This window comes from Grampus griseus (genome assembly GCF_964374135.1).
Source record: "Grampus griseus genome assembly, chromosome: 2".
NCBI classification, from domain to species: Eukaryota; Metazoa; Chordata; class Mammalia; order Artiodactyla; family Delphinidae; genus Grampus; species Grampus griseus.
This window is the reverse complement of record NC_139018.1, coordinates 139,251,275-139,266,171: the sequence shown is the minus strand read 5'-3', so window position 1 is coordinate 139,266,171 and position 14,897 is coordinate 139,251,275. Positions and strand designations below refer to the sequence as shown.

Genomic DNA, 14,897 nt, shown 5'->3' with positions numbered 1-14,897 from the left:
TTCTAAGAGGGAAGTTTATAGCAATACAAGCCCACCTTAAGAAACAGAAAACATCTTGAATAAACAACCTATCTTGCACCTAAAGCAATTAGAGAAAGAAGAACAAAAAAACCCCAAAGTTACCAGAAGGAAAGAAATCATAAAAATCAGATCAGAAATAAATGAAAAAGAAATGAAGGAAACGATAGCAAAGATCAATAAAACTAAAAGCTGGTTCTTTGAGAAGATAAACAAAATAGATAAACCATTAGCCAGACTCATCAAGAAAAAAAGGGAGAAGACTCAAATCAATAGAATTAGAAATGAAAAAGGAGAAGTAACAACTGACACTGCAGAAATACAAAAGATCATGAGGGATTACTACAAGCAACTCTATGCCAATATAATGGACAACCTGGAAGAAATGGACAAATTCTTAGAAATGCACAACCTGCCAAGACTGAATCAGGAAGAAATAGAAAATATAAACAGACCAATCACAAGCACTGAAATTGAAACTGTGATTAAAAATCTTCCAACAAACAAAAGTCCAGGACCAGATGTCTTCACAGGCGAATTCTATCAAACATTTAGAGAAGAGCTAACACCTATCCTTCTCAAACTCTTCCAAAACATAGCAGAGAGAGGAACACTCCCAAATTCATTCTACGAGGCCACCATCACCTTGATACCAAAACCAGACAAGGATGTCACAAAGAAAGAAAACTACAGGCCAATATCACTGATGAACATAGATTCAAAAATCCTCAACAAAATACTAGCAAACAGAATCCAACAGCACATTAAAAGGATCATACACGTTGATCAAGTGGGGTTTATTCCAGGAATGGAAGGATTCTTCAATATACGCAAATCAATCAATGTGATAAACCATATTAACAATTTGAAGGAGAAAAACCATATGATCATCTCAATAGATGCAGAGAAAGCTTCTGACAAAATTCAGCACCCATTTATGATAAAAACCCTGCAGAAAGTAGGCATAGAGGGAACTTTCCTCAACATAATAAAGGCCATATATGACAAACCCACAGCCAACATCATCCTCAATGGTGAAAAACTGAAAGCATTTCCACTAAGATCAGGAACAAGACAAGGTTGCCCACTCTCACCACTCTTACTCAACATAGCTTTGGAAGTTTTAGCCACAGCAATCAGAGAAGAAAAGGAAATAAAAGGAATCCAAATCAGAAAAGAAGTAAAGCTGTCACTGTTTGCAGATGACATGATACTATACATAGAGTATCCTAAAGGTGCTACCAGAAAACGACTAGAGCTAATCAATGAATTCAGTAAGGTTGCAGGGTACAAAATTAATGCACAGAAATCTCTGGCATTCCTATACACTAAGGATGAAAAATCTGAAAGTGAAATCAAGAAAACACTCCCATTTACCATTGCAACAAAAAGAATAAAATATCTAGGTATAAACCTACCTAAGGAGACAAAAGACCTGTATGCAGAAAATTATAAGACACTAATGAAAGAAATTAAAGATGATACAAATAGATGGAGAAATATACCATGTTCTTGGACTGGAAGAATCAACATTGTGAAAATGACTCTACTACCCAAAGCAATCTATAGATTCAATGCAATCCCTATCAAACTACCGATGGCATTTTTCAGAGAACTAGAACAAAAAATTTCACAATTTGTATGGAAACACAAAAGACCCCGAATAGCCAAAGCAATCTTGAGAAAGAAAAACGGAGCTGGAGGAATCAGGCTCCCTGACTTCAGACTATACTACAAAGCTACAGTAATCAAGGCAGTATGGTACTGGCACAAAAACAGAAAGATAGATCAATGGAACAGGATAGAAAGCCCAGAGATAAACCCACGCACATATGGTCACCTTATCTTTGATAAAGGAGGCTAGAATGTACAGTGGAGAAATGACAGCCTCTTCAATAAGTGGTGCTGGGAAAACTGGACAGCTACATGTAAAAGTATGAGATTAGATCACTCCCTAACACCATACACAAAAATAAGCTCAAAATGGATTAAAGACCTAAATGTAAGGCCAGAAACTATCAAACTATTAGAGGAAAACATAGGCAGAACACTCTATGACATAAATCACAGCAAGATCCTTTTTGACCCACCTCCTAGAGAAATGGAAATAAAAACAAAAATAAACAAATGGGACCTAATGAAACTTTAAAGCTTTTGGACAGCAAAGGAAACCATAAACAAGACCAAAAGACAACCCTCAGAATGGGAGAAAATATTTGTAAATGAAGCAACTGACAAAGGATTAATTTCCAAAATTTACAAGCAGCTCATGCAGCTCAATAACAAAAAACAAACAACCCAATCCAAAAATGGGCAGAAGACCTAAACAGACATTTCTCCAAAGAAGATATATAGACTGCCAACAAACACATGAAAGAACGCTCAACATCATTAATCATTAGAGAAATGCAAATCAAAACTACAATGAGATATCATCTCACACCAGTCAGAATGTCCATCATCAAAAAATCTAGAAACAATAAATGCTGGAGAGGGTGTGGAGAAAAGGGAACACTCTTGCACTGCTGGTGGGAATGTGAAACTGGTTCAGCCACTATGGAGAACAGTATGGAGGTTCCTTAAAAAACTACAAATAGAACTACCATATGACCCAGCAATCCCACTACTGGGCATATACCCTGAGAAAAACAAAATTCAAAGAGTCATGTACCAAAACGTTCATTGCAGCTCTATTTACAATAGCCCAGAGATGGAAACAACCGAAGTGCCCATCATCGGATGAATGGATAAAGAAGATGTGGCACATATATACAATGGAATATTACTCAGCCATAAAAAGAAATGAAATTGAGCTATTTGTAATGAGGTGGATAGACCTAGAGTCTGTCATACAGAGTGAAGTAAGTCAGAAAGAGAAAGTCAAATACCGTATGCTAACACATATATATGGAATTTAAGAAAAAAAAAATGTCATGAAGAACCTAGGGGTAAGACAGGAATAAAGACACAGACCTACTGGAGAATGGACTTGAGGATATGGGGAGGGGGAAGGGTGAGCTGTGACAGGGCGAGAGAGAGGCATGGACATATATACACTAACAAACGTAAGGTAGATAGCTAGTGGGAAGCAGCCGCATGGCACAGGGATATCGGCCCGGTGCTTTGTGACCGCCTGGAGGGGTGGGATAGGGAGGGTGGGAGGGAGGGAGACGCAAGAGGGAAGAGATATGGGAACATATGTATATGTATAACTGATTCACTTTGTTATAAAGCAGAAACTAACACACCATTGTAAAGCAATTATACCCCAATAAAGATGTTAAAAAAAAATAAAATATAAAAAGAATTAGGGGGACTTCCCTGGTGTTGCAGTGGTTAAGAATCTGCCTGCCAGTGCAGGGGACACAGGTTCAAGCCCTGGTCTGGGAAGATCCCACATGCTGCGGTGCAACTAAGCCCGTGTCCCACAACTGCTGAGCCTGCGCTCTAGAGCCTGCAAGCCACAACTACTGAGCCCACATGCCACAACTACTGAAACCTGTGTGCCTAGAGCCCATGTTCCACAACAAGAGAAGCCACCACAATGAGAAGCCCATGCACCGCAATGAAGAGTGGCCCCCGTTCGCCACAACTAGAGAAAGCCTGTGTGTAGCAATGAAGACCCAATGCAGCCATAAATAAATAAATAAATAAATTTATTTAAAAAAAAAAAAATTGGGACTTTGCTGGTGGTCCAGTGGCTAAGACTCCATGCTCCCAATGCAGGGGGCCCGGGTATGAACCCTGGTCAGGGAACTAGATCCCAGATGCTGCAACTAAGTGTCTGCATGCCACAACTAAAGATCCCACGTACCACAATGAAGACCCAATGCAGCCAAAAATAAATTTTAAAAAATGGATATCATCAAAATTAAAAGTATTTTATGTATCAAAGAACACTATCAAGAAAGTGAAAAGAAAACCCAACAGATTGGGGAAAAAATATTTGCAAATTGTGTATCTGATAAGGGGCTGGTATCTAGACTATATAAAGAACTCTTACAGCTCAACAGTGAAAAGACAAACAACCTAATATAAAAATGGGCAAAGAGTTCTCCAAAGAAGATATACAAATGGCCAGCGAGCACATGAAAAGCAACTCAGCAACATTAGTTATCAAGGAAATGCAACTCATAACCACAATGACACACCACTTTACACCCACTAGGATGAGCAGAATCAAAGAGGGACAATGGAAGGTGGAGGCAAGGATGTGGAGAAATTAGAACCCTCATACACTGTTAGTGGGAATATAAAATGGTATAGCCACTTTGGAAAACAGTCTGGTAATTGCTTAAAAAGTTAAACATAGAGTTACCATATGATCCAGCAATTTCATTTCTAGGCATATGCCTGAGAATTAAAAATGTGTCTACACACAATCTTATATATGAATGTTTACAGCAGCATCACTCACAATAGCCAAAAGTAGAAACAACTTAAATGTCCACCAATTGATGAATGGATAAGTAAAATGTAGTTTATCCATACAATGGTATATTTTTGTCAATAAAAAGAAATGAAGTACTGAGACGTACTACACCACGTATAAACCTTGAAAACATTATGGTAAAGTAAAAAAAGCCAGTTACAAAGACCACATAATATGATTCCTCTTAAAAGAAATATCCATAAGAAATCTATAAAAACAGAAAGTAGACTGGTGGTTGCCTACAGCTGGGAAGACTGGGAGAAATGGAGAGTGATACTAATGGGTAGGTACAGGGCTTCTTTCTGGAATGATGAAAATGTTCTGGAATGTGTCATGATGGTTGCACAACTTTGTGAATATACTGAAAACCACTAAAAGTTGATTTTATGATACATGAATGGTCTCAATTATAAAAAAGCAAAAAAAACCCCAACACACCGAAAGACTAGAAAATTGCTAGTCACTATCTTTCATTTTGGTTTAATTGGTTTTATAAAATAGATGTTTGTCTGTTGTCTGTAGGGGTAACCAGAAAGGGAGGAATGAGAAAGACCAGGATTAATTCTTCATCTAAACTTGGAGGGAGAGACCCCAAGTGGAAAATTAACTGATGGTAACCAAAGAGGAGAGGAAAACATGAGATTAATGAGCTTCTGCAACAAGAGTCTGGAGACCGGTTTGGGTCCAAGAATCCCCTTCTCGTGGTTACCCTAAAATGTAGTACCTTTGGTCCTCTTGAAGTTGTCAAGTTTATACTCTAGACCTTCCACAGCTGACACAGAATGGCTTCTAGGCAACCCCCGCTTTACAGATCTCTTTGAAGGAGAAATCATTTCCTGGTTGAAGAGATTTCTTCGAACTTTGGTCACTTCTGAAAGCATTAAGAAAAAAAGAAAGTCAAATATTATCATTAATAAAAGCCACATGTGGGAAAAGAAAGATATCCAAAACAGAGAATCTGCTTGAGGAAGCTATTTTACAGGCTGACTGCTATATTCACATTTACTAATAGGATTTCCTTAAATAGTACACTCACATGGTATATCAAAACTATTTACTTCCCTGATGGCGCAGTGCTTAAGACTTCACGCTCGCAACGCGGGGGGCCTGGGTTCGATCCCCGGCCAGGGAACTAGATCCCACGTGCATGCCGCAACTAAGGAGCCTGCCTGCCACAACTAAAGGAGCCCACGTGCTGCAAATAAGACCTGGTGCAACCAAATAAATAAATAAATATTAAAAAAAAAACTTAAAAAAAAGTTTTTAGAAACTACTTACATTTGTAAATTTAATTTAAACCCAACCTTTCAGGAATACAAGGAAGGCCCACATCACTTAAATTAGAAGTTTTATTCACTGTAAAATGGACATAATCCTTAAGTGAGAGGTTGGATAATGTAAATCATAGTCCTTTTAATATATCCCAGTGTTACGATATTTTTCTCACATTGGAACTTTTTGCTGCTTTGTATTTCAGCGTCAAGCAGAGAAACTGTTCTTTTCAATCCCAGAGATTTCATTTTTCTTCTTTTGAGTATAGTACTAATTTGCTGGGATACAGTAGTCCCTCCCTATCTGTGGAAAGTTTCACTTTCCACATTTTCAGTTACCCGCAGTCAACTGCAGTCTGAAAATATCAAATGAAAAATCCCAGAAATACATAAGTCATAAGTTTTAAAGTTGTGTGTCTTTCTGAGTAGTGTGATAAAATCTCATGCCATCCTGCTCTGTCCCACCCAAAACATGAATCATTCCTTTGTCCAGCACATCCCACCCGTTAGGCACTTAGTAGCCAGCTGGGTTATCAGATCAACTGTAGCAGTATAGCAGTGCTATATTCAAGTAACCCTTATTTTACTTAAATACTTCTTGTGTCCCAAAGCACAAAAGTAGTGATGCTGGCAACTTGGATATGCTGAAAAGAAGTCATAAAGTGCTTCCTATAAATAAAAAGTTTCTCAACTTAAGGGAAAAAAAAATTGTATGTTAAGGTTGCTACGATCTATGGTAAGAGTGAATTGTCTATCTGTGAAACTGTGAAGGAAAAATTCACGCTAGTTTTGCTGTCACAACTCAAACTGCAAAAATTATGGCTAAAACGCACGAAAGTGCTTAGTTAAGATGGAAAAGGCATTAAATTTGTACAAGATATTTTGAGAAAGACCACATTCATGTAACTTTTATTATAGCATATTGTTATAATTGTTCTATTTTATTATGGTATTGTTAATTCTTACCGTGCCTAATTTATAAATTAAACTTTATCATAGGTATGTATGTATAGGAAAAAACATAGTATAGGGTTTAGTACTATCTGAAGTTTCAGGTATCTGAGGGTATTGGAACGTAACCCCTGTGGATAAGGGGGGAACTACTATATTTTAAATCCTCTTCCTAACTTCAGAGCATGAGAGTTGTAACCATCTAGACTCAAAGTTAGGAAAAATAGCTGAAGAGTCAGGAAATACTTGACAAAGCCAGCAGGCTAGCATTTTAATCTTAATCTTAAGCAAGATGGCCTGGTGGAGGCTACTCAAAAATTCACCAAGAGTAAAAAAATTCTAATTGCAAGTCACTTAAATAAAAACCAAATAAACCAGGATCCACAAACTGGGAGGAGCCTTTTTTACCCATCAATGACATAAACATTAAGGACGCCAACAATGCACACCAAAGTTTCAAAAAAATGTTTCTCTATCTCCATTATAAAAGCCTCTGTTACCTGCCTTAGGCTGTCTATGAAACTGATTTACAGCCTGACAGCCAAATTTGATCTGTTTTCCATTTTTCCCAAATTTTGGAGAAGTTTAATATCTATAGAAAATTTCAACGTAGAATCATGGTGACTTTGGTGGTGGCTCAGTGGATAAGACTCCACGCTCCCAATGCAGGGGGCCCGGGTTTGATCTCTAGTCAGGGAACTAGATCCCACATGCATGTTGCGACTAAGAGTTTGCATGCCACAACTAAGGAGCCTGTGTGCCGCAACTAAGGAGCTGGCGAGCTGCAACTAAGACCCAGCACAACCAAATAAATAAATATTAAAAAAAACCAAAACCAAAAAAACACACATAGAATTGTCACTAAAATTCACCAACTGTCAACATTTGTTTTCTCCCTCCATCTCTCTCTACGTTTGTACAACTGCCCACCCCAGAACGCTGGAGAGTGAGTTGCAGACATCACAACTCTTCAGTTTCCTGTATTTCAGCATGTATCTCCAAAGAACAAGGGCGTATATCTAAACCATCTTCGAATTTCCTCTCATCGTCTCAGTAATATCCGTTATAGCTTTTTACCCTATATTTAAGACCCAAGCAGGGATCATGTAGTGCACTTATGTCACAGTTAAATTCCTTTTATCTAAACCAGCTCCACTGCCTCTTTTCTTTTTCAGCTTTCATGTTAATGGCATTAAAAAAATATTTTAGGGCTTCCCTGGTGGCACAGTGGTTAAGAATCCACCTGCCAATGCAGGGGACACGAGTTCGAGCCCTGGTCCGGGAAGATCTCACATGCCACGGAGTAACTAAGCCCGTGCGCCACAACTACCCAGCCCACGTGCCTAGAGCCCATGCTCCACAGGAGAAGCCACCACGAGAAGCCCGCGCATTGCAACGAAGAGTAGCCCCCCGCTTGCCACAACTAGAGAAAGCCCACACACAGCAATGAAGACCCAATGCAGCCAAAAATAAACAAAAAATAAATTAATTAAAAAACTTGAGACCAGTTATTTTACAAAATGCAGTATTTTGAGACCATGTGAACATCCTACTCCTCTAGCACACAGTATATGGACATATTTCATAAACCAACAATTATAAAAAACTATAATTTTTAACTATATGCAACTGCTTAAATATATGTAATCAAAATAAAACTGTCACTGAGTACAACAAGGAAACAAAGTATACCTTGTACCGTTTCTTTCACTGGGGGTGGAGGCTGCTGAAGAGTAGGGTGAGAATTCTCCTGAAAGATGAGAAAATCCAATAAGAAAATTTAAATAGGAATTCATTTAAAAGAATAAAAATTCCACAAGAAACCCTTTGATCCTTGCAATTCCACTTGTAGGAATCTGTAACAGAAATAGTTGTAAAATGCACAAAAACAGGGCCTGGAAATATACACAACAAACTGTCATCAGCGATTACTTCTGAAGAATGGATGGTGAAGAGGCACTAACATTTAACTTTATATAATTTCAACTTTTAAACGATGTTTCTGTACACCTTTTATAACTAAAACATCAGGGAAACCCCATAATATTAGAGGATGGCTATATACTCTTAGGAACGTCTCTGTATAAAACTGCTATTTGGGGACTTCCCTGGTGGTCCAGTGGTTAAGACTCCGTGCTTCCACTGCAGGGAGTGCTGGTTCGATCCCTGGTTGGGGAACTAAGATCCCACATGCCGTGTGGCGGGCAGAAAAAGAAATACCCACCTGCTATTTATTTGCTATTATAGTAGAGGATTCAAGTGCCTAAACTCAAATGGCATCTAAACAGAGAATTGTTTTTAAAGATTTTGTTGCTGTTTTTTTCAATTATGCCACTGCAATCATTAAAGAATAAACAGCCAAACAGGAGCAGAAACTTAACAAATGATATTCTTTTTTAACCGAAATCAAATCCTGATCTCAGTAAATCTGGTCTTAAAGAAGTTAACTTTCTAGGCCAATCTGAAACAAAAGTTTTCCAAAAGGAGTGCTAGAAAGGACTGCTAATCGTGTAAAATCTAGTGAGAGAGGTGGTCTGATACCTTTTGGACTTCATACTCTCTGAACAAAATCTCCAAGATATCTAAGATTTGCATCTTATTCACTCATATAAGAAAGTGAACACCACTAACTCTTCCAAAGAAACCCCACCTCCAGTACTAAAGCACAGCTATAAATCTCTAGAAACAAACCACTATTGTAATGATTAATGCTTCTAAAGCTAGTTCTCCTAGAATTTTAACTCTTCTCATAATTCATGCAGTTTAAAAGTTTCAATGCATTTTTTTGTCTCTCTCCTTCTCTTAGTAAGACATTAATTCTACTTAGTAAATAGACTCCAGCTGGATTTCTGTTTTTGCAACTAACAAGTCCTAACATCTACTGCCACAGAAAAATAATTACCACCTGGCTTCACGACTTTTTTTTTTTTTTTTTTTTGGCGGTACGCGGGCCTCTCAATGCTGTGGCCTCTCCCGCCGCGGAGCACAGGCTCCGGACGCGCAGGCTCCGGACGCGCAGGCTCAGCGGCCATGGCCCACGGGCCCAGCCGCTCCGCGGCACGTGGGATCCTCCCGGACCGGGGCACGAACCCGCGTCCCCCGCATCGGCAGGCGGACTCTCAACCACTGCGCCACCAGGGAAGCCCCACGACTTTTTTTGTTTGCTTTTGTAACTTGTTATTGACGTAAAACATACTTACTGAAAAGTACTTTCTGATACACAAAGTCCTATTATGATTGTACATTATTTTTCAATGGCTTCTTTTGCTTATGTTATTATTTCATGAGTTTTCTTAACTACATTAAAGATTTTGAATTAACTTATTCATTCCTAACTTTTACTATTTTTTTCCCCTTAATATTACCTCTGTCACACTTTTGGGAAAAATGATTAATATTTAAATTTATATTTCTTTATTCCTTAGATTACAGTTTGTAGACACATTCATAAAAATACCTAATTTTATTTCTGTATCCTCCAATGCTCATTTCTTAAAAGTAAAGACACTGTGTTTCATTCTTATTTATTGTATGAACTCAGGCCCAAAGTGATACCACTTTCTATCTCCTGGAAATGACTTACATTTTTCGTAGCTCTCTTGGATACTTTGGAAATTTCAATTTGTCGCAGATTTTGTGAAACCTCTGCAATGCTTTTATGTCTTATTGCATTTTTCCTTTTAAAAATAGAAAGAAACAGTCAATATACACTGAATACAGGTTACAGCTAGTTATATCAGAATGGAACTAGAGTTTAAAATAAAACACTTAAATAAAAGTCGGTTATCTTGAGGTTGCCCTGAACTTACAGTAAAACAAGTCAATCCCAGAATTTCTAAAAGTAACAACTATAAATTTAACTAGTTATGAACAATGTAGAGCATCATGGAAAATATACAAAGTAAGCTGAAACCCTAAGCTTATCTCATGGAAGGCTCCTAGTTCTTGGAGACCCCATGTGGAGAGTCAAGAGGGGACTGTGACTACACAATACAAGACTATATATTCCCCAGATAACATAAAGAGTGTCAGATGCTCCTTGTTAAGAACTCTAATAATTGGCTTCTGTGATTCAGACATAAGGGCAACTACTAATTCAATAAATTATAGACAAAGACAACTGGACTATGGCTTAAACATACCCTATACCAGAACTGTAACAGTGCAAGTAATTCCTTTAATTCCTTGAGCTCCTACCTTCTCTTCTTAGCTGATCTGGAACGAAGGTCCTCCAGTTGGTCAGATTCAGTGCCACCCGACACTGACCTATGAGCATTTGACGTAAGAGGCACAGAAAGGGGTGATTTGCTCTCCTGTGTCATGGAGTCATCACTGATAAAATCTGTAGGAAGGACACCAGCCAGCTTCTGAGGAATCACAAATCCTAGGCTGTGGTAAAGATGTCCAAGTATCTTTGGGATTGAATCAATATACCTGTGGAATAGATTGATTAAATATGGAACAGTCAGTCACCATTCCACCCTCTCTACTCCCTTCCTCACCCAGCATGAGAAATAGTCCTTACAATGCTACAATTCTGAGACAATACCTATATAAGTTCTTGGTAAAATTATTTTAAATTTAAATTAGTAGTCATCAAACTTACAATTCCAAAATTTCTTCCAGAAACTTTGCTAGGTATGCCGAATCTTCAGTTAAACACACCATGCGCAGCAAATCTGTCACCTGAAGATTTTAGAAAATTACCACATGGCCTCTGCAGGAAGCTGAATGCATCTACAGCACATCCCCAGTGGCACTAAGCAGCATACTTGCCTCCTCCACTACTTGCTCCATTTCACCTATATGTTCATATACTGAAGGGCACTGCCGACACATCTCCAAATGAAGAAATACCTGGAGCTGGCACCTTGAGAGAAAAAAAAAAAGCTTGGTTATATCTGCTTTGAGTGTCACTTAACTGAAATGAAAGTTCCTTCCTTATGCAGAGATCTGTTTACATAAGAAACAACAACCAAAAAGAAGAGCCATTGCTTTCTAAATAGCAATATGGTTATTAGGTAAACAGGTGTTGCAAACTGAACATTAGAACGTTATAGAGAATCAGCTACAAAAGCCTCTTCAAGCAACTGGCAATCTATTTTAAACTGATATATACTCAGCCATTGAAAAGAAAAATGAAATAATTCAATCTGCAGCAATAGGAATGGACCTAGAGATTATCATACTAAGTGAAGTACGTCAGAAAGAAAAACATACATCACTTATATGTGTGGAATCTGAAATATGACACAAATGAACTACCTATGAAACAGAAACAGACTCAGACACAGAAAACAAACTTATGGTTACCAAAGGGCAAAGGGCAAAGGGCGTGGGGGAGGGATAAATTAGCAGTTTGGGACTAGCAGATACAAACTATATTATATATAAAATAGATAAACAACGACATTGTAAAGCAACTATACTCAAAAATTTTTTAAAAAAGATAAATAAGGTCCTAGTGTGCAGCACAGGGAATTATATTCAAGATCCTATAATAAACCATAATGGAAAAGAATTTTTTAAAAATGAAAAATTAAATTGATACAAGTAAATCTTGGAAGTTCTGTTTTGGAGTAATGGTTTAAAAAAAAAAAAGGGGGACTTCCCTGTTGGTCCAGTGGAAAAGAATCCGCCTTACAATGCAAGAGACGTGGGTTCAATCCCTGGTCAGGAAACTAAGATCCCACATGCCGCAGGGCAACTAAGCTCACACGCCACAGCTACTGAGCTCGTGCACCTCAACTAGAGAGCCCACGTACTCTGGAATCCGTGTGCCACAACTAGAAGGAAGCCCACACACCGCAAGGAAGAGTCCGCATGCTGCAACTAAGACCCGATGCAGCCAAAAATTTTAAAAATCATAATAAATAAATCTTTAAGAAAAATTAAAAAGGTAGTTAATTACTCTCTGACTTTATCGTCTTTATCCAGTTTTCCTACATTCTGTCGAAGACTTTTGCTAGTTTTCAAGAGGTTGTTTCTTACTTGATGTAGGCAGTTCATCTGAAAATACAAAATTACATAGGAGAATATTAATATTAATGCTTATCATTATTTCTAATTTCTTCACAGCTGACTAATGCCCTAAGAAGGGAAGTACATCCTCTTTCTTTCATTTGAATGAAAAATAGTGTAATATTCTTTTATATTTTTTAAAAGAACATGTAGAAAAGTATTTGAGAGCAAGTGGGCATGGATACAGCAAGCCTGCCGATTTGAACTTTCATAAAAGGAAGATTCCATAAAGTAGTGATTGAGAAGTCTAAGCAAAATGAATCAACATTTTAAAGAAATGTTCCAGGTGACTCTAAAGTGCAGCCAGGGTTAAGAACCACTGGCTTAATTCATGCAGCTAACATGCAACTCAGATGAGGATAGAGCTTTCACTGGAAGGGAAGTACATGTAATTACTCCCACTTGGCCCATTTCCTTGATTTCTGCCTTCTCAGTGGACTACGTCCATCTTCCAAGACCTAGAATTGTGCTCACCCCCTCACTCATCATTTTTGAAATGTGCACTGCATAACAGATATTTTCCAAGACATATGAGCCAGACCCACCAACAAGCAACTAACATTGTTATGACAAACAACAATATCCGGATTCCCTTACTTCTAATTCCTTGGTGCCTTTGGACTTTAGGAATGCTTTAATGTTTGAGATCATGTTCCGAGCACATGAACACAACACGATTTCTCCTGTGGCCACAGTCTTTTGGTAATTTTCATGTATGTAAGATAGTAGCTCCTCCTCAGTTTTAAAATCTGTGGGGAAAAAAAGTCACATTGATCATCAGACCCAGCTGAAGTCACTGTACTGCTTAAGCCAGTGGTTATAAACTGGGAAGTTTTGCTGCCCAGGGGGACATCTGGCTATGTCTGGGTGGCAGTGACTGGTGGGGAGAGGGAGGGTACTACTGGCATCTAATGGGGTGGAGGCCAGGGATGCTGCTAAACATCTTATAGTTCACAGAGGATTACCTGGTCCAAAATGTCAAAAATGCTGAGGTTGAAAAGTTCAGAGATAGTGATTAATTTTAAGGGTTTGCAAATCACGTGTACATGTTATAAATTTAAGGATAACCAGTAATGGAGAAGAAATAAACTATACAAACCTAGCAGAAAGGAAAAAGATGCATAAAGAAAACTTGATTAATCCCATAGCCTGCTAGAAAGGAAAAAAACAATTGAAAGCACAAAATAAGACACTAAAATACACCCTAGCTTATCAGTAATCATAATAATTATAAATATTTATTTTACGAATACACTTGCTGGTTAAATAAAAGATAGAAACTGTCAGGTTGGGTTTAAAAAAAAAATTATGCTATTTACAAAAGACATACCCAAAACACATGACAAAGAAACATTGGAAATAAAGGAATAGAGGTATAATCACAAGGAAAACATAAATGATTTTGTATGGACCTAAAAAGAAAGCCTCAAAATATATGATGCAAAAATTGGCAGAACTGCAAGGAAATTTAGACATCTACATGGTGGAAGACTATAATACAATCATCTCAGTTATAGATTCTTTTAAGTAGAAAAAAATTAATAAGGATTTTGAATATTCAAATATTAAGATGAATATGTATGGAACCAAGTACCCCAAAATTAGAGAATACACATTATTTTCAAGTACACATGGAATATTAACAAAACAATCACATATTAGGCCATAGAGTTTCCACAAATATTAAAGATTCAATATCTTACAGAACACATTGTGCACAGTCCAAAAAAATTAAAAGCTAATTACAAAAATAAAACACTCCTTTCTATTACAGATGTCAGAAAATATTTAGATGTATCAATGAAAACAGAATATAGCGAACTTATATAATGCAGCTAAATTTATACCTAAAGGAAAATTTATAGACAAATTATCTTTTTAAAGAAAAATTCAAAAACCGAATTAGCTAAGGGTCCAACACAAGAAATAACACAAAAGAGTAAATCCAAATAATAAAGAAGGCAACAATAAAGATAAAAACAGAAATGAATTAAGTAGGAAAAAAAGAAATGAGAGAGCAACAAAAACAAAGATGATTCAAGAAAATAAAACAAATTCAAAATACTATTAAGAGATAAGGTTTAAGTTCAATTTTTCCATAAACATATCCAGTTATTCCTGCACCATCTGTTGAAGATTATCCTTGTCCTGTTGAATTGTTGGGGGCACTACTGTCAAATATCAATTTACCACTGTTGTGCAGG

At 37.4% G+C, this 14,897-nt stretch overlaps 1 protein-coding gene across 1 annotated transcript in view; it reads right to left on the bottom strand.

The window, feature by feature from the left end:
* TICRR (TOPBP1 interacting checkpoint and replication regulator) overlaps positions 1-14,897 on the bottom strand; it is a gene marked incomplete at both ends in the record, with an annotated part of 50,122 nt that overhangs the window by 19,930 nt on the left and 15,295 nt on the right. Inside the window, 8 exons of the mRNA XM_082648099.1 lie at positions 5,175-5,321; positions 8,365-8,422; positions 10,256-10,349; positions 10,870-11,106; positions 11,279-11,358; positions 11,449-11,542; positions 12,584-12,681; positions 13,291-13,442. Coding sequence (XP_082504225.1) covers positions 5,175-5,321; positions 8,365-8,422; positions 10,256-10,349; positions 10,870-11,106; positions 11,279-11,358; positions 11,449-11,542; positions 12,584-12,681; positions 13,291-13,442 — 960 coding nt within the window. The remainder of the gene's footprint in view (positions 1-5,174; positions 5,322-8,364; positions 8,423-10,255; positions 10,350-10,869; positions 11,107-11,278; positions 11,359-11,448; positions 11,543-12,583; positions 12,682-13,290; positions 13,443-14,897) is intronic.